This window comes from Lissotriton vulgaris, chromosome 1_1, assembly GCF_964263255.1.
Source record: "Lissotriton vulgaris chromosome 1_1, aLisVul1.2, whole genome shotgun sequence".
In the NCBI taxonomy this organism is placed as follows: Eukaryota; Metazoa; Chordata; class Amphibia; order Caudata; family Salamandridae; genus Lissotriton; species Lissotriton vulgaris.
In genome coordinates, this window is record NC_141685.1 from 828,647,928 (window position 1) to 828,670,381 (window position 22,454).

Sequence of the window (22,454 nt, forward strand, 5' to 3'; positions counted from 1 at the left end):
AAACTGGGAAGGACACCAGTTCTCCATTTGCGTACAGGTCTCCCACCATCTGAACATCCAACCGTTCCCAAGTCGCTAGAGGCGACCAGTCCCCGCCGTGCGGCAGCGCTGTCAGCATGCCCAGTGGAATCTCCAGAGCGTACGGGCGAGGGGTCCCTGCTCTACGCTGCGCTCTATTCCAGCACAAGCGCAGGGTCCGCCCCTCATCAGTCAGGTCCCCCCGTTCAAGTTTCTGTTGCATTACGATATAGGCCAATACATGACGTGGTATCCCCCGTCCCCAGCCACTCTCCGGGCCCCGATACTCCTGCGCTATATTTTGCGTCAGAACCTGCAATTGGGCCGCCAAATAGTAGAGCTCAAAATCAGGCACCGCCAGGCCACCCTCCAATCTCGGTCTCATCAATGTCGTTAGTGCTACTCGTCGTCTACCGGCACCCCAGAGGAAGCCCACCACCAACGACCTCAGATCCTTAAAAATTCGTGGTGATAGCCAGATCGATAAGGTGCGGAAATAATACAGCAGTCTGGGGAGTGCAACCATCTTAAGCAACGCCACCCTGCCCATTACCAACCGGGGAAGCGTCGCCCAGAATTCCATGCACCCCTTCAGAGCTCGAACACACCGGCCAATATTACCTTCCACCAAATCTCGCTCAGTATGGTAGATCCGAACCCCCAGATAAGTGAGGCACGTTGGTTCCCAGACCAATTCCCCCAATGATACAGGAGGAGGCTGGCCCTGCCGAGTCGGGAAGAGGCACGTCTTAGTCCAATTTACTTTAAGTCCAGAGACCGCTCCGAAGTGTGACAACATGGCTGTAGCCCCCTGTAAATCAGTCTCGGCATCTCGGAGAAAGAGAAGTAGATCATCCGCATATAGGGAAATGTAGTGGTGGTCCCCCCGGTACGTCAGCCCCCTATACAGCCTTCCCGATCTTGCCTGCACCGCAAGGGGCTCTATTGCTAACGCAAATAGCAGCGGCAACAGCGAGCATCCTTGTCGCGTGCCTCTCATAATTGGATATTGGTCAGAGAACGCATCACCTATCTTCACCCTGGCCGAAGAGTACCGCACTGTCGTCCATCGCACAAACTGTTCACCCAATCCAAAGCTAATCAGTACCCTGCGGAGGAAAGCCCATTCCAGGCTGTCAAACGCTTTCTCTATATCTACAGAGAAGACCGCTGCAGTGCCCAGGTCATTCTGATTCTCCGCCATCACCCTAAGGAAACGACGAATACTCTGAGCTGTGCATCTCGTGGGAATAAACCCCGCCTGGTCGTATGGACCAGAGGCGTCATGTGCGGCAGCAAACGGGCCGCCAGTATACTGCTCAGTACCTTGTAGTCCACCGATAACATGGATAATGGCCGATATGAAGCCACATCCAGATCCGAGCGCCCCTGTTTCAGAATGGGAATTATCAAAGCCTCGCACATCGAGCAAGGCAGGGGGCCCGTCTCCCCGGCCTCCTGAGATATTTCCACTAAGGAGGGCGCCAGCACGTCAATGTACTGAGCATAAAATTCGACTGGCAGCCCATCAGGCCCCGGCGTCTTGTTCTGGGCCATGTGCTTAATTGCTCCGCGCACCTCTGCTAAAGTGATGTCCTGCCCTAGCAGCTCGGCTTGGTCGTCATCCAACTATGGCAAGAGTGTCCCTTCTAGGTAGTCTTCTATGTCCACCTCTGTTTCCCCCGTCTACTGCTATATAGTGTTTCATAGTAAGAGGCGAAGCGGGACACCACCCGATCCTGTGAGTAAGTCAGTTCGCCAGTGTCCAGCATTATCCGCAGAATGGGTCCACCCTGCGGCACTGGGTCCGCCAGTCGAGCCAGCAGTGTACCAACCTTGTCCCCTTCGGCATGGACCCTAGCCAGGTAGCCCCTATGGTCATAACATCTCAGTCTCTCTGTTTCGGCTGCCACGTTTTCCTTCACCTCCACCAGTTGCTCCCGCAGGGACGGTTGTTCCGGCCTCACTTGCTCGAGGTCGCTCAGTGCCCTCTCCGCTTTAGCCACGTCCTCCACCACTGTCCGCCTAGACCCTGAATATTTAGCAATACAGATCCCTCGAATGACCACCTTAAAGGCATCCCATTCGAGTGCCCTCCACGTCGCCGTACCCCGGTTTTCCCGGAAGTAGCAATCAATCCCTTCCCCCACTTCCGCTCGAAACACCTGGTCTTCCAGAGTGTCAGGGCGCAATCGCCACGTCGATCGACGTTCTCGCCCTCTCCCAGTTAAGTGACAGCAACAGCGGGTTGTGGTCAGAGATAGTTCTGGCAAGGTATTCAGTGTAGGTCACCATACGAGCTATCGGGGGGAGCACAGGATGGCGTCAATTCGAACATGGAGTTCGTGCACCGACGAAAAGAATGAATAATCCCTATCATGAGGATGCTGGGTGCGCCACACATCAAGCAACCCCCAGCTTTCCTGCCAGTCAGATCTAACTTTAGCCAGCTTCCTGACAGGGGTCGCCGTCAAAGGGGGATGCGACCTATCCAAGTCCACATCCGTAATAGCATTAAAATCTCCCCCCATAATGGTCGAGCTTACCAGGAAGGTCGCCAGCGCGCCCGACAAAGTAGCTAAGAAACGAGCCTGCTCGGTGTTCTGGGCTTAAACACTGCACAGCACGACATCCCTGCCATAGAGCCTACCTTCTACTGCCACATACCTGCCCTCCTGGTCCAAGACCTGCCTGGTGACCTGAAACGAGATCCCTGACCATATCCAAATAAGTATCCCCCTTGCAAACGCTGAATAAGCTGTACCGAAGACCTGTCCCCGCCATCTACGCTGCAGTGCCCGACCCTCCGTTCCTGTAAGATGTGTCTCCTGCAAGAAAGCTATGTGCACTCCTCTCCGTAATAAATAAGCATGCACTTTGAGGTGCCTAGTCATAGTGTGCAACCATCTCACATTCCAGGTGATACATTTCAAATCACGTAATGTCCCCATCAGTGTTGCTTCGCCAGTTCGCCCCTCCTCCAATAGCATCGCCCACACCACCGCTCAACTCCCAAAACTCAACACCCCAAATAACTGCCCCACCCCACCCCCCCAGAACAGGACCCAATAGAAACCTATCAGCCCTCATCCAAACTACTCACCAACCCACCCAATACTAGTCCGTGGTAGTCACCACAGAAGGCCTTAAGGGCCACGGAGGTGCGGCTCAAACCAACAGGGAACAGCGGACGCCCCTACTCCCCGCTACAAACCCCAAATGATACCAGTTTGAAAACGGAAATATCCATATGTCATCAGGTTCCGCTTCAGAAAGCAGCAAGTTATAGGGACTTCTCCCAGCCCAGCAGGCCCTGTCTCTCATCCAACACTCAAGATCCCGTCCGCCGTCTGTGGCGTGACTTCAGGCCCTTTGGAGCTGTCCGCCTCGGAATTCTCAGCGTCAGACCTCTTTTTGTTCTCGTCTGAGTCTGACCCTGCCGCTGATTCTGCGGTTTGCGATCCCGTAATTTCGGCCGTCGCCGCCACTGCTCCCAACCGATCTTTCGCCATCTGAAGCGGCTGTTGTTTCTGCTGAGCTTTCGACCGTTTCCGTATGCGTTGCGATTTACGCACCTGGTATGGCTTCGGAGGGGCAGCATGGCTACGGGTGTCTCGATCCGTGCCCGCCCTATACGTGTCGAACCAAGTCCAGGCCTCTTCTGGCGTTTGGAAGAAGTGCGTTGAACCATCCAAAATAACTCTGAGCTTCGCCGGGAAAATCAGGGAATACTGAATTCCCTCATCACGCAGTTCCTTCTTGATCGCTAAATAGGAAGCCCTGCGCCGCTGGACATCTTGGGTGTAGTCCAGGAAAATCGTCACAGTGGCATTGTCAACCTTAAACGGTACTGCCGTTCGAGCTCTATTGATCAGGTCGTCCCTATCTTTGTAGTGCAATAGTCTGGCCACCACAGGCCAAGCCTGACAGCCCAGCAACGGCGGTTTAGCTGGCACCCTAAGGGCCCTCTCAAGCGTAAAGAAGGGGGACAGCCCCTCAGGGGCAACCTCCGTCCGAAGCCAGTTCTCCAGGTACGCCACCATATCAGCTCCCTCTACTTTCTCCGGCAGGCCCACCACGCGTATGTTATTGCCCCGGTTCCTACTTTCGGAGTCCTCAGCCCTCCTTTCCAGTACTGCCAAGCGTTCAAGTGCATTCTCTAATCTAGCCGTTGTTGTAGTGTGTGCTGGTTTCAGTTCTTGTAGAGTGAGCTCGTTCTCTCTCACCCTATCCGCAAGTTTTGCGTGGTCCACACGCAGGAGCCCAAGCCCGGACGCCACCTGCGCAATATCCAGGTGGAGTGAGTCTTTGGTCGCATTGATCGCTTCCAAAATTGTGCCCAGATGTTTACGCAACCCTGCACTTGTCAATGCCTCCTCAGGATCGTCCCCTGCATCTCCTTCCCCCCAGCTCTGGTCGCTCGCCGTCAGCAAACCCGGCAGCGTTTCCAACAGCTGCCACGTCCATAGGACGGCTATGCTTAGATTGCAGTGCCGGCGGTTCAGCAAGTCGCGGCCGCCATCTTAGGTACAGCGCCGATATCGGGCGCTACAGAGCCGCACCGTCCAGCCCCCTGTAGATCAGCGCCACTCTCCGGTCGGATCAGCCTGCCCGCAGTCACTTCAGGCTCCGCTGCTCCCGGTTCCCTCGTAATGTCGACGCGGGGACTAAACAGCCGAGTCCGGTACGCTTCCGATGCTTGGTACGGCTGCCATCTTGTTCACTGCAGCCGCGGCAAGTGCTTCAAAACCCTTTTTCGGGATGTTGTGAGCCGTCAGGTTCCGCTATGGTGAACGGTATCCCAACTATATACCTTCCGACACCTCACGCTTCGTTTTCAGGTCAATTCAGGAGCTTTTAACAGGAGAATTACGGGGTTGAGCGCGGAGCTGCCTGCTCACGCGCCTCTCCCATCGGCGTCCAAGCCACGCCCCCTCCCTTTCTCTCATCTCCATTTCTCTACCCCTTCTCTGTTCCTTCTCTGTTCCAGCTTACATCGTGCCTCTTCTGTTGTCCACTCTCATGAGCTCTCGCCTCTATGTCGAATCATTCCTCTCCCGTCTTCTTTTTCTTTTCCCTGTTCTCTCCTTCGCGCCCCATCACTCCCTTACTTTCCCCATTCTAGTATTACGTCTTGTTTATTTACTTTTATTTGTGCTTTCAAACTCTATGCAGAGTGTATGTGTGGACTGCAAGTACGTGAACCTTATGAGCGCATTTGATTGCTCTGTCTACACACGGCTGTATGCCTGTGTGCTTCTGCTTCAGTGTGCCGTCAGCCCTTCACGCTGCCCCGTACACGCTCCTGCCTTTACACCTTCACTCTCTCTTGCCCACTCTCTGGCCACAGACCTGCCCTCTGATGTCAGCCCTTTACTCTTCCCACAACTAGCCCCTACCGATACCCCTTCATTTACCCGTGTGAATTTCCTCTGCCACAGCCGGTACTTGGCGACGGTCCGCTTGGGCCCCTGTCCTGCCCAATAAATATATATTGCACTTTGGGGTGATGCAGATGTTACCAAAGTTCCCAGGCATTTGAAAGCTGGAATATCTAAATGCAGAACTAACCTGCAGTGTTTTTTTTCACACTTCAGCTATCACGGCCTGGGTCAACACTGGGTGAAACGTGTGCCGAGTTTTTGGGTGGAACTTAAGAACTGGATTTTACAATAAGTGGGATATACAGTTTTCGCCAGCTGGGCATTTCCTGGCAGTGCTCCCAGGGTGACCCCCCCACTGCTCCCCGTGTCCCCTTCACCCACAAACAAGTTGCTGTTTTCCTGATAAAAGACGTCTCTCAAGTCCGATTTGCATTTCACACATGCGGCTGACTGAAAGATTTTGATCATTACAACTAGGAGGCTTATTCCCAGACCACTCTTCTTGGTTTCCTTGAGTCCTTGGTTTCTGTGATTTTTAACACTATGGCAGACTTTTAGGCTCCGTTACTTTCTAGAAAACCAAAGTCAGTAATGTAGGATGTATTAATTCAGCTACATGAGCCAGCGTTAAAACTACGGTTTTTGGTAACAAAGTGCAAACCGTATTGCAATTTTCAATGTTTATGGGTAAATGTAAAATTTTGAACAAATTTGCCTTCAGCCGCCTTCTTACTGCTTTTTTGTATACAAATACGTGCTGGAGCTCTTATTTGTCTTAATCTTTAAACAACATTTATTTTTTGTGGCTCTTGCTCTCTTTAACTGCTTTAAAAGTTCTGCTTTAAAAGTTCTTTTAGTTTTATTAACCTCCCCAGTAAAAATCCCGGGATGGTGCTTATTGTGCAAATGAAGTACAATCATTGGCATTGCACCCACGTATTTACAGCATCTGCTTAATCGAATGAGCTACCTTACTAATGCTTGTTCCTAAGTGTCTGCGATGCGGAAAACCGTTTTATTTTTTTGGGCAGGATGTTTTTTTTGGGCAGAATGCAACCACAGCATCACTCAGCGCAACCACAGCATCACTCAGCTCAACCACAGCATCTCTCAACGCAACCACAGCATCACTCAGCACAACCACAGCATCACTCAGCGCAGCCACCGCATCACTCAGCGCAGCCACCGCATCACTCAGCGCAGCCACCGCATCACTCAGCGCAGCCACCGCATCACTCAGCGCAGCCACCGCATCACTCAGCGCAGCCACCGCATCACTCAGCGCAGCCACAGCATCACTCAGCGCAGCTACAGCATCACTCAGCGCAACCACAGCATCACTCAGCACCACCACAGTTTCACTTGTTCAAATATGTTCTCTCAATGTTTCAAGCTTTCTTACAAATCACACCATTTTTTTTAAAATAATGCTATAGGTGTCACATTTGCAAATTCTCTAAATATTGCCATTTACAATAACAAAATTAATACTTAAAAAATTATTAGATTTACAAGACCAATAGCTCCAACTCTTCTAATGCGAGCCCTATTGCATTTCCACTGCATGTTTATATGGGTGCTGTGAGCTTATGAGTTGAGCAGGCAGTTGCAGTCTGCCTTATAGTGAAGCCGGAGAGTCCACACTGAGTTTAGAATGAGCACTGTGTGGAAGATTTGCTATCGGCATTGTAGACCTTCACACGTAGGATGATAACATGTTCAAAATTTCAATGTACAAATATTTACTAGCTCTGTTGTATATGGCATTCAGTATGTCAGCTTATGTTTCTTTTTAGGGGCCTGTTGACAACGACATCTCATATTTCAATATATATGAAGTATTTCTGCCCATTGGTAACCTTCTTTCCTATATGTAAGTATTTTTGGCCGTAAGTACCTCAATTCTTGTTTCCAGCCTCTTCCCCATAAACCCTGTTCTTTGGTCAGGCGCACACAACTTGGACATTTTTTTTCTTTTTTATGGATTTTGGCTTCTGCACTTTAATTCAAAGTTATATTGTAACTGGGAAGCGAGTGACATAGTATGGTCTTTTATAGAAGGCTGTTTCCCCCAAACCAATGGTTCCATTTGAGCCACTGACATTTTCTTAAGCATGCTTTAATATAATGTCAAGATCAGCTTTCTGCCAGAGTCACTGCAACTCCAGGTCATTGCTTATACGTTGGTGAAAGTGGGTAGGAACGCACTGCTTGCATGTAACAACGCTTTCACCCCATAGCGTCTTGGTAGTTGTAGTTCAGTTTTTCACTCAAAGCTCATATTATTTTTCAGATATTTTTCTTGCTTATGTGTTGATCTGTGAGCCAATCAAGAAATTAGAGAACCCAATTGCTCATACACTGGTTGGTGCACAATTCATAGAAACCTGCCTGTGGCAAATATGGCACTCCTAAGTAGTAAAACCCCGAAATAAATTAAACTGTGAAATCCTTTGCGTGGTCCCATGCTCTCATTGAGAATAATCCACAGCAGGGGTCTTCATAAACTCTAGTGTACTTTGAGAAAAACACTGTATCGGGGCATCTGGCAAAGAATGCAACACCTCAACTATTTTGAAAGATCTTTCTTCTTCACTGACCACTAGTGCCCTCCACTCTGCAAATGATTGTTGTCTTGCTTGCCGGCCCAGTGCAGCTTCCTGTTGTCTTTGGATAGGTTTGTGCTAAACACCTACCTAAATACATAAGTGTTGGACCTTACTGTTCAGTACCAGTGGCAGCGCAGAGACTATTGTAGCATTTAGCTTTTCGTCACATTAAATGACACAACCACATGAACTTTCTGAGGCAAGCTGTTTTCTAAGTCTAGTTTTTTATTTTATGTCCTCTGTGCCTATGGAAATATTCGGTCTGTTCTGTATATTACATCTGTAAATAGGACTATGGTGTCCAGCACATTTATGGAGATTTGAAGCAATGGTGGTTGTCCCTCTATCACAGAATGGATTTGAAGCAATGGGGGTTGTCCCACTATCACAAAATGTTATCTGAGTTTGCCTCTGCATCCAACTACAATCAGATTTCTGGAGCTTATGAATGGAAATTGAGTGCAAAATGTTTAACATATGTTTCCTAAAAGAACGTTCCAGATATGGAGCTCTCCTCAAAAGCTTTCAATGCCCAACCATATATACCATTTCGCACAAATTCCTAGTATGTCATTTTGGGTCGCTCATGATCCCGACTAGGAATTTTTTTTTTTTTTCTTTCTCCAGTATGGTTTTTCAGTCCATAGTCCAGAATATTCAAATGTGCATATATCAAAAGATCAGTTCTGTCTTTTTTTTTTACATTCAGTCACTAGACTTGATTCCAACCTATATGATGACGTGTAATGCCTTGTACCTGCAGTTTGTCAGCCATTGCCGCTTTGTGGTCTCACTTCTGTAATTATTAGGAATGCAAACGACTATTCTAAGATCTAACACCCCTTTGTGACTGCCATTTTAATGCTCTTCCTGCCTCTTGGAACAGTCAGAGGTCAACATTATCCACCACGACTTTAGGGGTGGCTGAGAGTAGAGGGGATTATTCTAGGTAGGATTATTTTGCTACTTCTAGGATCCCCATCGACCTACCTTCCACGTTATGCAATAGATCTCTCAACGGCTCCATGGCATCTTATATGAAAAATGCAGGTTGCCGAAAATTGTCATACCCAACTAGCATTACAGGACTCCTAAATGTTCTGAGTTTTAGAAACCATGCATGCGTGTCAAGCACCCAGTAGATTTTGTTTTTACAAAACTCATTATTATAGAACCAGATTTAGCAGCACAGGTATTGCACAAGTTACTAAAGCTTTATCTTTAGCCGGGAAGTTCTGCCTGTCCCAGATGGCACCCACCCCCAAAACTGCAGTGTAAATTCAATATTAGTGCTCCGAATGCTCCTAGGAATTTCTTAATGGTCTGACTCTACGGCAACAGTTCTTACCTTGGAGTTCGTAACTCCTTAAAATATTTTAAAACATATGACAAGGGTAATAGTATACATAAAAAAGATAACATTGAAAATGTTAAAACGCAATGTAAAACAATTCGAAATTGGAGCCTAAAAATTAAGCTGTTATCCTCTGCTTGTTTCATACTAGCACCACCAGGACGGCAGGCAATGTAGTATTGCCAATTGGTGGCTTAATTGAAGCCCTGGTATATTCGACAAAAGTAGAGCAAGAATTCAAAGCTAGTCTAGGATATTGCTTTGCGTTTTAGAAATAATAAAACCACATTTTGAAAAGCTCCAACCTTCCCAGTAAAATTTTTTGGCTTTTGTACATTTTTTCGGTTTGTCAATTACATCATTTTATCATGTGTGTATTTGTTTGATATGTACTTGTTTCTGTATATTTGTGTACCGGTTCAAATTGCTTAGAGCGGGGATCCTGGGTTCCAGTACACATTCAGATGGGGTCCAGAGACGTCAAAAGGTTCAGAACCACTGTCCCCTGGTATTTTCTTGCGTCTTTGTTACTCCCGCAGTACTTTGCGCTGTAATTTCGATTGCTGTGTGATGCTTTTCTGATCCCTGTGTATAATTTTGGTTTTCAGGGAGCAGTTAATGCCCAAGTGTCGTGTGTACGACTTTCAACTGTCTGACCTCGTCAGTTCAAGTAAGTGATTTTGTGAGCTCAAATAAAAGACCAGAAACGTTTATGACCAATCAGCTCAATGACCGCTTTATTTTTAGATCTGCATATATTTGTTTACTGCACAGTACAGTACCTTATATTTTACACCGTAAAATGGCAGCTAGATGTTCTGGAACTTTCGTTTTTGTAAAGGACCGGCGATAAGTATCCAGTTCAAAAGCTCAGTAGGTTGGTTGGTGTATCTGAAAGAAACACGTTAGTGTTAGATTCCTTACCTTAGAATATCCCCAGGCGTCAGTCTGGATCCGGAAACTTTTGCGTAGCAGTACCCCTGCGCGTCGGTAGGCGTCGTCTGCAGGCGTCCCCTGCGGCTCCGCGTCCGTCGTTGGCGTCGTGCGCCGTGATGACGTCGCTGGAGTATATAGACGCCGCCTCCGCGCGCTGACGTCAGTTCTTCTTTTTTCCGCGCCAGTGGACGCAGATCTGAAAAGCAGTACTCCGGTCTTTGACCAAGTTTTTTCGAATTGTTATCACTTTGTGCCTGTTAGGAGGCCTGGGTTCAAGCACTGTGATGACTGTGAGCGCACGATGTCGGTCACAGACCATCATCGCCTCTGTCTCCGGTGTCTGGGCCCCGACCACGACGTGGACTCCTGCGTCGACTGCCGGGCCCTCACCAGCAAAGCTAGACGGGAGCGGTCCCGCAAGCTACTGGAGCTCCGGGTGTCGGCCCCACGTCGGGACCGGGAGCGGTCCCGGTCCGGCCGGAGGTCGAGAGAGCGTTCGAGGGAGCGGTCGCGGGGCCGCGCCGAGCGTTCCGGAAGTCGACACCACTCGTCATCCTCGTCAGGTAAGAAACACAAGAAGTCGGGGCGTCGTCATCGTACCCCCGACTCCCCCCCGACGCTCGCGCGATGCGGCCGGGGGTTCGGGTGACCCCAACCCCGCGGCTCCGCGAGAGTCGCCGGCGCGGCCTGCCCCATACCCTCAGGTCCCTGGGCACTGTGCGACGCCTGAGGAGATAGAGGCGTTCCTCATGGCCATGAGGGCCCTGTCTCCTCCGGCGGGTTCCACGGCGCCTGCGGGCCCAGTGAACCCGTCCGGGGGCCCTAGCGGTTCTGCTGACCCTACCTCGACGCCGTCGGATGCTCCGACTTCGGGGTCGACGCCGGATGGACGCCCATCCAACCCGGCGCCGATTCCATCGGGGTTGCCCGCGGCTCCGCCTCCGCGCGACGCCGGTTCCTCGGTGCCGGCTTCGGGCGGCACTGGGGCTCCGGCTCCGGGCGGCGCCGTCCCCTTACCTTCACCGACGCCGGACGCGGGGCCGGACGGGCGTCGCTCGACGCCGGTCCTGGTGCCGATGGGGCCCATGAACCCCGAGGAGCCGGTCTACGTCGTTGACTCCGAATACGGAGATGATGAAGAATACGGTGAAGGTTGGGAGGGGTCCGAGGACCCTCTGTCACGCGAGTGCCAGTATGACCCGGACTGGACAGGTGACTTGGGGGATGCCAGTGGTCTGGACGACTCTCCTAACCCTGGTTTGATCTCTCCTCCTTCCGTGGCATCGGTGGAGGGAGCTGCTTATTCTGTGGTGCTGATGAGGGCTGCCAAGGCCTTACACCTAGAGCTCCCCGTCGCGGCCGTGAGGCCTAACATCCTCACCGAGGTCTTCAAACCGCAGTCATGCCCACAGGAGCCACTGCTGCCGTTTAATGAAGCCTTGTCGGACGTTCTGTTGGGCACGTGGTCCAGGCCCGCTTCAGGTGCGCCTGTTGATCGGAACGTGGCCAGGCGCCACCGTCCTTGTCCGGACGACCCCAAGTTCCTGTCTACCCACCCCACTCCTGAGAGTCTGGTGATCCAGGCCTCGACCTCCCAGTCCGCATTCCCGTCGGCCCCGCCCGACCGGGAATCCAAGAGGTATGACCAATTTGGCAAGAAGGTCTTCTCGTCCATTAGTTTGGGCCTGCGGTCTTGCAACACCGCCTGCCTCTTGGGCCGCTACACCCACTCTGTGTGGGATACGGTCGCGGAACTGCTGCCAGAATGCCCCATGGAGGTGCGGGCAAAACTCGGTCAGGCTGTAGCTGAGGGCCAAGATGCAGCGAAATATTCGATACGGTGTGGTCTTGATACGACCGACTCGCTAGGCAGAGCTATGTCAACGACGGTGGCGATTCGTCGCCACGCCTGGCTGAGATCCGCCAATTTTTCGGCAGATGTCCAGAATACATTGATGGACATGCCGTTTGATGGCTGTCACCTGTTCGGTGACAAGGCGGACCACGCGCTGGAACGCTTCAAGGACTCCAGGGTCACGGCCAAGTCCTTGGGTCTCTCGACCCAGCGTCAGCAGCCGGGTTCGTTTCGCCCCTTTCGTGGCCAAGGAAGGGGCGCCCCCACACTTGCTGCCAGCCACGCGCCGCAACAATCCTCTCAACGCGGTGGCGGCCGTGGAAACCGCCGTGGTGGCGGTCGGGGACAACGGCGGGGTCAGACCACACCCTCCCCCGCAGCATCTACCCCAAAATCCTCCTAGTCCGTGCTTTCGGCCCCATGTGACGCCAGTGGGTGGCAGGGTTCGCCATCACCACGCTCACTGGCGCACGATCACTTCGGACAGGTGGGTGCTGCAAATCGTCCGAAGGGGCTACTCCCTCCCCTTCGAGACCTCTCCTCCAGCCATGCCACCGCAGAACCACCGTGTGTCGGGGGATCACTTGACACTTCTGCAGGAGGAAGTTACGGCCCTCTTGGCCAAGGGGGCCATCGAGCGCGTTCCTGGGCCAGAAGTAGGGTGTGGTTGTTATTCCCACTACTTTCTGGTGCCCAAGAAGGACAAGGGGGGCCTACGTCCTATCTTGGATCGAAGGAACGTCAACGGCTTCCTCCGGAAGGAGAAGTTCAAGATGTTGACGTTAGCTCAGGTCTTGGCTGCTCTAGACCCACAAGACTGGATGGTAGCGTTGGACTTGCAGGACGCCTATTTTCACATCCCCGTCCTGCCGGCCCACCGGCGTTACCTGCGGTTCACGGTAGGCCTGGAGCACTTTCAGTTTATCGTGCTTCCCTTCGGCCTTACCAGCGCCCCACGGGTGTTCACGAAGGTGATGGCGGTGGTCGCAGCCCATCTGCGCAGGTTAGGGGTTTCAGTCTTCCCCTACCTAGACGACTGGTTGTTGAAGGCGGGCTCGCCCCAGACAGTCGTCCACCACCTTCAGATGACGGCAGACCTCTTGCACGACCTGGGGTTCTCCATCAATGTGCCGAAATCACACCTGTGTCCCTCTCAAAAGCTCCTTTTCATCGGAGCGGTTCTGGACTCGGCGCAGTTTCGGGTTTATCCTCCGGAACGGCGGGTTCGGGATATTCAGGCTTTGATTCCCATCTTTCAGCCGCTATCCCGAGTTTCGGTCAGGTTGACGCTGCGGCTGCTGGGACTGATGGCTTCCTGCATCCTTCTGGTGCATCACGCCCGGTGGCGGATGCGGGCTCTGCAGTGGGACCTGAAGTTTCAGTGGGCCCAGCATCAGGGCAACTTGTCCGACCACGTCTTGATCTCGGAGGGCACTGCGAGACAACTGCAGTGGTGGCTTACGGACCGCGATTGGGTCAGGGGCAAGTCCCTCTCCCTTCCTCAACCGGAACACGTTGTCGTGACGGACGCGTCCCTCCAGGGCTGGGGTGGCCACTTGGGAGAGGCAGAGATCAGAGGCATCTGGTCTCCGGCGGAGTCCCGGCTCCATATCAACCTGTTGGAGCTGCGGGCGATTCGTCTGGCACTGAAGGAATTCCTCCCCTTTGTCAACGGGAGCGTAGTGCAGGTGTTCACCGACAACACCACCGCCATGTGGTACTGCAACAAACAGGGCGGAGTGGGGTCGTGGACCCTTTGCCAGGAGGCTCTGCGCCTCTGGCAATGGCTGGAACGTCAGGGCGTGACTCTGACGGTTCAACACCTGGCAGGTTCTCTGAACGCCAGGGCAGACGAACTCAGCCGTCGGTGCTCGATGGATCACGAATGGCGTCTGAACTCGGACGTGGCGCAAGGCATCTTTCTGCAATGGGGAGAGCCTTGGTTAGATCTATTCGCCACAGAAGAGAACGCGCAATGTCATCAGTTCTGCGCGTTGGAGTTTCCAAGACGGCACTCGCACGGCGACGCCTTTCGGCGCGAGTGGAGTTGCGGTCTGTTATACGCCTTTCCGCCTATACCACTTCTGCCCAGAGTGCTGAAGAAGATCAGGCGCGACCGGGCCCAAGTTATCCTTGTGGCTCCGGACTGGGCTCGAAGGTATTGGTATCCCGAGCTACTCAGCATGTCAGTCGGTCCCCCGATCCGCCTGCCCCTTCAGGAGGACCTTCTGTCGCAGCAGCAGGGGACGGTCCTCCACCCGAACCTGTCCAGTCTCCACCTCCATGCTTGGAGATTGAGCGGCGGCAGTTGAGGCCATTTGACTTGCCTCCTGAAGTCTGTGATGTTATTCTGGCAGCCAGGCGTCCCTCCACTAAGTCGGTATACGCCTGTCGGTGGAACAGATTTGTGGCATGGTGCACAGCAAAGGCTGTGGATCCTCTTTCTGCCCCTCTTTCGGAGGTTCTTCTGTTTCTTCTTTCTCTTGCCCAGCAGGGCTCTGCTCTGGGCACTATCAAGGGCTACCTTTCTGCCCTTTCAGCCTTTTTGAGGCTTCCTGATCAGCCTTCTTTGTTCAAATCCCCGATTGTAACTCGATTCTTGAAAGGCATCACTCACATGTTTCCACCTGTTCCGTTTGTGATGCCTCAGTGGGATTTGAACCTGGTTCTGACCTTTCTAATGTGTGCTCCCTTTGAGCCCCTTCATTCTTGTCCTCTCCGTCTCCTGACTTTAAAGACGGCTTTCCTGGTTGCCATCACCTCTGCCAGGAGAGTGAGTGAGCTCCAGGCTCTTTCTGTCCAACCTCCTTTCCTTTCCATTCATCCTGATAAGGTGGTTCTGAGGACTAGACCTTCTTTCCTGCCCAAGGTTGTTTCGGCCTTTCACATCGGGCAGTCCATCACCCTCCCTTCCTTCTTCCCGCCTCCGCATCCTTCAAAGGATGAAGAGCGGCTCCATCGTCTGGACCCAAAACGTGCGCTTTCATTTTACATGGATCGCACACGCCAGTTCCGGGTGGATGACCAACTGTTTGTTGGCTACGTGGGTGCGAAGAAGGGACGGGCGGTCTGTAAACGAACCATCTCTCGATGGGTCGTCCTCTGCATCAAAGCGTGCTACTCTTTGGCTCGGAAGGAGCCTCCTGTTGGGCTGAGGGCCCATTCCACTCGGGCCACGGCGGCTACCACTGCCCTGGGCCGGGGAGTCCCCTTGCAGGACATTTGCCAAGCGGCTACGTGGGCCTCGCTGCACACCTTTGCGAGGCACTACTGCCTGGACAGTCAAGTCCGGAGGGATGGCTTCTTTGGCCGTTCTGTCCTCCAGGACTTTCTGGTGTAGTATTGTATTGGTTCGCAGACCCACCACCGGGGTTGGTATTGCTGGGGTATGTATTCTAAGGTAAGGAATCTAACACTAACGTGTTTCTTTCAGATGAACAAGTTACTTACCTTCGGTAACGATATATCTGTAAGAAACATTAGTTAGTGTTAGATTCCTTACCGAACCCACCCATCCTCCCCGTTCTGCGAACTGATACCTAGGGTTAAGGACATCCCTCTCAGGGCCCTAGTTTTACATGGCACCAGTGTTGGTTCTCTCATGGCTCTGCGTCTTCTGGCGCGGAAAAGCTGTGTACAAAGAACTGACGTCAGCGCGCGGAGGCGGCGTCTATATACTCCAGCGACGTCATCACGGCGCACGATGCCAACGACGGACGCGGAGCCGCAGGGGACGCCTGCAGACGACGCCTACCGACGCGCAGGGGTACTGCTACGCAAAAGTTTCCGGATCCAGACTGACGCCTGGGGATATTCTAAGGTAAGGAATCTAACACTAACTAATGTTTCTTACAGATATATTGTTACCGAAGGTAAGTAACTTGTTCTTTAGTTCAATGTAAACTATCCTGAACAGTGCTTACCCTGTTTAGAATATAAAGCAACATTTCAAATTTTGTCTTTTAGAGGGAAAGCGGACAGGTTATTGCTTGAGTGGTGTTCTGAACTTCCTTGTGTTCCGAAGCGCCCGCCGTGAGGTTTTCTTGCAGTGGTCCAGCAGTTATGTAAGTGGAGCTTCAGATGTTTCCGTTTCTTAATGCTGCTGTATTTTCGACTTTTTGACCTTATACTCTCCTCCAGGACTAAAGTGAAAGACTTCCCTCTCTGAGGGGTGCAGAGTGGTGATGACAGCATTGATCTGCTGGGGACCGTGGAGTTGGTTAGTTTTCTCTCTGACTCTTCTTTTGATGGCCTCTTTTCTGAGTGACCGCCCTCTGATCTTGGCGATGTCTAGGATAGGCCTGGGCGGAGTTCGTGGATTTCTCCGTAGTGACAAAAAAACTCTGCCGCGCTCCGCAGAGTTCTGCAAACGGTGGAGTGAGGTAAGTTGTACGGCTTGCACTGATTTTTAGCGCTGGGAGTTTGTCCCGTGCTGTAAAATCAGCTTGAACGGCACTACGCGAAGCGCAAGAGGGCGCAGCTTCTTTCGCCGCGCGAGTAGATGTTTTGCTCAAGCGGCAGCTTCCTCAACGCCAGGGACTAGTTTCTCATTGTAAGCGGTAGTGACTTGCAGCGACTGCTAGAGATGAGAAATCTCACAGGGAGGTAGTTTAGCGTTGGATTTTCTTTGCTCGCCAACTTAAAGTTGTCGAGCCGTGAAAGATGAAAAAATCCAATACGCTGAGTTTTCGGAACTCCACGCTCAACAGGAGTGGGAAAAACTGTGAAAACGCCACGAGCGGAGCAGAATTTTACGCCCAGGCCTAGTTTGGATCAGACATTGTAAATTTGCTCTTTTTTAAGAAGTTTCTCAGTTCCAACCCTTCATTCTCTGTTTTTAAACCGTTTGGTGCCTAGTTGGACGATGTGTTGCCTATTCTATGTTTTTATAGGTACTTTTGTTAAAGCACTCTGCAGAGGACCAGCTGCTTCAGTCTTTCAGGGGTCTGACGTATGTTACCAGTCTTTTCTGGTGCGGCGTCTGCTGCAACTGCCTCAGGAAAGCTCTTTCAATGCCAGTCTCCTGGTGGGTGGGAGTGCTACTACTGAAAGAATCCAACTCCTTTCTTCTTTTGTGCAGCAGACCCCAAAGGTTTAATTGGCTTAGCCAGACATTAGAAGACTCGCATGCAAAACACAGTAGGGCTGTAGGTAGCGTCAGAAGGTTCTCATTTAAAACTGTGCCTCAAAATCTTAGTTCCTTGCAGTTCCATTACTATTCGGAATGGTGATGTTTTGTGCTCTGCTGCAGGTTATCACATTTCTGTTGGGGAATTGGGTGGTGGTCCGAATACATTATTACCAATGATGCACAAGCATCTTCTTCATCTTTTGTGATTCTGAAACCTAGCAACGTGCGGCCCATCACGGGGTTGAACAGTTTGTTCACTGATATGATGGTCAACAGAAATAAGTTTATTCCTCTTTTCAACTAAATGTATTTTGTGTTGACATCTAGACTTGCAAGACACCTAGCTGGCGTCTCAGTGCATCCTTCCCCTTCGGTTCCTGCGATTCACAGTAGATAATAAGCACTTTCAGTGCACTGCCTTTCACTTGTGATTGTCGACCTCCCCAAGGCTCGTCAAGATGGTGTTGGTGACTTTCATAAGTGAGTCTACTATTTCCATACCTCAGTCATTGGCTAATATGTTCTCCCTCTTTTTTTATCTCAAGATCTGAAGTGCACATTAACTGTTGAGAGGCTGTAGCACTTTTGGTTGCTCCTTGTCCTTTGTGGCCAGGGCTGGATGTTATGCACTACACTGGGACGGGGAAGGTTCTTCGTCTGGAAAGTTTGGCCACTTCAGTTTCACCTGACTGCTCTCTTGTCTGTGTCCTCTGCCTCAGCTTTGGCTTGGTTACTACTCCAAGGCTTCATATTTGCTACACGGGCAGTGGTGCCTTAAGTGTGCTAGCACCTCAAACCATTAGTATGTCGTCTTCAGTATTATTGACATTAGCCAGTTCGCATCTCTCTTTCATGATGCCAAGCTAACAATGGACATGGCTTGGTAGTCTCTAATCTTCTTACAATTGTCTTGTCTACTACTTTTGCCAAATTGCTCACTACCATTGGCAATGCCAAAGGTTGTGGAACGACTCTAACATACAGTGGTTCAGAGCTGGCGCTCCTTGCGAGAGACTAGCATATCAGAATGATTGAACTGCTTTATGTAATCATGACCTGGCAGGTGTTCTCTCCTCTTCTTCAGAGTTAATTTGTTCAGCTTCACAGAGACAATTGGGTGACTTGAGGTGATAGTAGTCGTAAGCTGAGGGGTAGCAGGTTGTTCTGTGGTCTGAAGGTCTGGAGATCACTCCCTCCCTAGGGTTGTAGGCAGATACCAATCTGGCAATAGTCTGTTTGCTATCATGTGAGGGCAGAGAGTTCCGTGGCATGACTTTTGAGCTCTACATTTTCATCCTTCCCCCAGCTGCTGGTCAACCACTTCCCCAAAGCCTTTCAGATACTGGTTCCTTGACTATAGCCACGGGAGTTCTCTGGATTTAATTTTTGCATCCTGGACAGATGTTAGTTTGCTGTTTTTTTGCCTGGGTAGTCAATTGCTTGTCCTTCTGATGCCCCTCTTTTCTCCACTATGTCAGTACTTGGATTTTCCTCATCTTGAGAATGCGGGAAAATTCAACACAAGACGTTGCATTTCCTTCTAATTGATGCTTATCTCACTTTCTATCTATCCAGTTACATCCATTGTTGCTTCTTCCATCTGTATGTCTTATCCTCTAGCTAAATCTGCCCTTCTCTTCATGCTCTTGATGCCTAGAAGCAGAGTTGTTAGCTCTTCAATAACTGGGTTGTACCATGAAATGTCGACTTTCATTGGGCATTGACCTTTCACCCAATCTTCTTTGCCTTCCACTAAAGGCATTTCTCTTGGTGGTAAACTTAAGGATTTGCATGCTAGTTCCTGTGACCGGTGCTTGATTCCTTGCTGCACGGTCTCCTCCAATAGATCTACACTTACACCCTCAGGGTTGGTGGTACGAGTTGCTTGAAAGGCCAACTAGTGCTGTTTCATGTATTGATTTCCTGACTCGTCATCTGCTTCGTGGTTTTAAGCACAGAAGGTCGGTGCTTCATTCTCCAGTGCCTTCCCTTCGTCCTTACATGGACGTATGTCCTTTTGTCCCACCAAGGTCTACTCTTTACTTGCAATGACAGTAGCCTTGTGTTGAGGAGAGGATCGAAGTGACAGGGTGACTAACGTGGTGGGCGGGAATTGGTTGTTTGATGGGTGTGAAATTGGGTGGGGGGCTGGAGATGATAAGTAACTCAGTGCCAGATTTTCCCAAATTGGCTGTTCTAGAGGCATGTTCTGGGGATTCATCTGATATCTGTTCCTGATTTCACCTGAAGCTGCATTCTGCATGTTTTGCTAGGACGCTGCCTTTCTGCAGGAATCCTGCTGGCATATCTTGAATGTCCACTAGGTGTTTTTGCTTTACCTGGTTTGGACCAATGGCTTCTGCATCACTTGATCCCTGCTGGGCTGGTTACTTTTGGGGGACATGCAACGAGGAAAACGTTCCAGTTCTGTCCTCCCTGGTTGGGGCATGTTTGCCATACGTTTCTTATGATGTATCTTACTTGCTACTCTTGAGGATAAAGGGTAGGTACAGAGGGTAATGGCAGCTTCCCAGCAGTACCCGAACACTAAGTAGAGTAGAGGTGCCCCCAGCCCAGCAGTGTCCCTACAGAATGCTTTGCTCCTGTCGTATAGAAAGTTCACTACGGCTAAATGCACATGGAGTCCGTTTAAGCTCATACGCATGTAAGAAACACCAAGGAAGCTTGAGTGCACAAGAGGCAAACATTTATAAGCACACATGTGAACCAAATTCTCCCAAACTGGCAAGGTGGGATATTGTATGCCCTGCTGTAAATGCACAGCCAGGGGCTTGTCTCTCTGATGCTGTCCAGGCTTGTACCTGCAAATCGGGGCCATGTGGAACGAGCTATGACTACACAAGAGGTGAAGGTGTTTAAATAGCACCTTGGAAACCGCAAGCATCCCCTCCACCCTAAAACAAATTCCTCCAAACATTTTTGCACCGAATGCCCCTCGTATTCTCTGTAGCAGGACGAGCGACGCCACTCACCAACGTCTGTGCACTTAAATTCCAAGCGGCACAATATGGAATGGAATGGAATGGAATGGATGTGGATTTATAGAGCGCAAATTGCTGCCCGAAGGCGTCCAAGCGCTAGAATAACCAGGGACCTGCAGAGGGGCCTAACTGGGATTAGTGGGGCAGATGAAAAAGAAAAGTTTTTAACTGTTTCCGGAATGTGGGCAGATTGCAATTGGCTCTCAGGTGCAGGGGGAGGTTGTTCCATGCCATGGAAGCGTTGTAGGCGAACGTCCTGCCGCAGATCTGGATCTTTTTATTCTTGGTATCGTGGCCAAGAAAGTCTGGCTGGAGCGAGGTATTCTAACCTGTGGTGTATGCCCTATTCATGCGAGGGAGAGACCTTTCTTAGGACGAGAACCCTACTCACTCATGGGTGACATGCTTCATCACAAGGTTCCCTCCTCAAACCAAGGCTGCAAGGTCCCTGGTGTGGGCTACAACTCTTATGAGCCAGAAGAGGAGCTGTGGTGTTTTAAATAGAGAGGACCGAAAATATGGTTAGCGAGGGGCAGCGTGCAAAAAGAATAAGTAAGGATATTAAAATGGTCTCTAGTAGATCAAATATCTTTATTGAGTCGTACCCGAGGACAGGATTAAAAAACGTACCAATTTGTGGACAGGTTCCTACGCCCCATAGTGTCAGAAATGCCATCATACCTACAAGGCACTAAACACATATTGAATGTGCTCACATAGGTTACTTTTGCCACTGGGTTACTGGGTTACATATTTTGGCATCCTTTGATGTGTAATCCCTCTACACCCACATTCTACTAGACTAGTCCTTAAAAACAGCGAGAGCACTTTTACATCCGAGACAACGGAAAGACCTGACTCCAATGTCCTTTTTGATGGACTGTGCCACTCTCGCCATGAAAGAAAACTTCTTTCAGTTCCAGGAACAACTGTACTGGCAGGCCGCAGGGACTTTGATGCGTCGTACCTTTGCCCCATTCATGGCTAATCTCTACAGGCATAGTTTTTTTTTTTCACAAGTTTATTGATAAAGACGGGCACATGAAATAGGGTGGCACCCCACAATCAGGATGATACCACCAGACATTATGATACAATTGCAACATAGGACCAGGTGTCCAATCGAGGAACCAATGCAAATCAAGGATACAAGAAAACATTCACCCCATCTTTATCCCTTTAGTTTCCACCCACCCAACTCCCAGAACCCTCCCTGGAACCCACCCTAACCCCATGCATGTGTGTGCAAACCGTGTTCTTGTAAGTTCCTGATGTGGCAATTTGAGGCGCAAGATACAGGCTCACCTGACACTACGGGACTATAGGTCCTCCTCTTGTTCCGCCGGGGGGTCCAGCGTCAAGCCCCTGTAGTCCGCCCACCTCTTCCACACCTTAAAGTGCTTACGGGGACATCCCCGTGCTTCAAAAATCGGTCGCTCCTGACCCATACAGAAGTCTATACCAGCCTTCCATGCACTCGGGGGGGGGGGGGGCTCACGTCCTTCCATGCTCGGGCCAGGTCTCTTTTGGCTACCACTAGCCCTAGGAGGAGCAAGTGTCGCTTGTAGATGTTGCCACCCACCCCCTCCAGAATGTGCAGCAGTCCCAGGCGATGAGTGCGGGGGAGGGTCCATCCCAGCACCTTCGATAGGCAGCTCCATACACCTCTCCAGAAGCCAACCAGTCTGGGGCACGACCATACCGTGTGAAGTAACGTGCCCACCTCCATCCCACATCGCAGACACTCCGGGGACACAATCAGACCCGCTTTCCACAGACTCTCACAGGTGTAGTAGGCCCTATGGAGAATCTTGAATTGTATGAGTCGAAACCGTATTGCAATAGCCGCTCCCCTCGGGGACTCTAGGGCCTCCCGCCAATCATCCTCATCTAACGGACCGACATCCGCCTCCCAGGTTGTCTTTAGCGGAAGAAGAGTGGAGGAGCAGTGGGTGACCATTGTCTGGTAAATACGCGACACTTTTTTATCCCCAAGGTCGCCCATGAAAACCTTCGCCTCAATCGGGCTGAATTCAGGGAGTGAGTCAAGATTGGCAATACTGGGCGTCAGCGCGTGCCGGAATTGCAGGTAACGAAAAAATTGAGATTGGGGCATATCAAACTCGGTGCTAAGCGCTTGGAAGGACTTGAGCGTCGTCCCGGAC

The 22,454-nt window shown here is 50.9% G+C and overlaps 1 protein-coding gene across 2 annotated transcripts in view; it reads left to right on the plus strand.

The window, feature by feature from the left end:
• The window catches only part of NUF2 (NUF2 component of NDC80 kinetochore complex), a 450,677-nt gene that overhangs the window by 143,503 nt on the left and 284,720 nt on the right, over positions 1 to 22,454 (plus strand). For both annotated transcript variants that reach the window (XM_086957278.1, XM_086957269.1), the window contains exons 4-6: positions 7,199 to 7,275; positions 9,974 to 10,035; positions 16,123 to 16,220. In XM_086957278.1, coding sequence (XP_086813404.1) covers positions 7,199 to 7,275; positions 9,974 to 10,035; positions 16,123 to 16,220 — 237 coding nt within the window. The remainder of the gene's footprint in view (positions 1 to 7,198; positions 7,276 to 9,973; positions 10,036 to 16,122; positions 16,221 to 22,454) is intronic.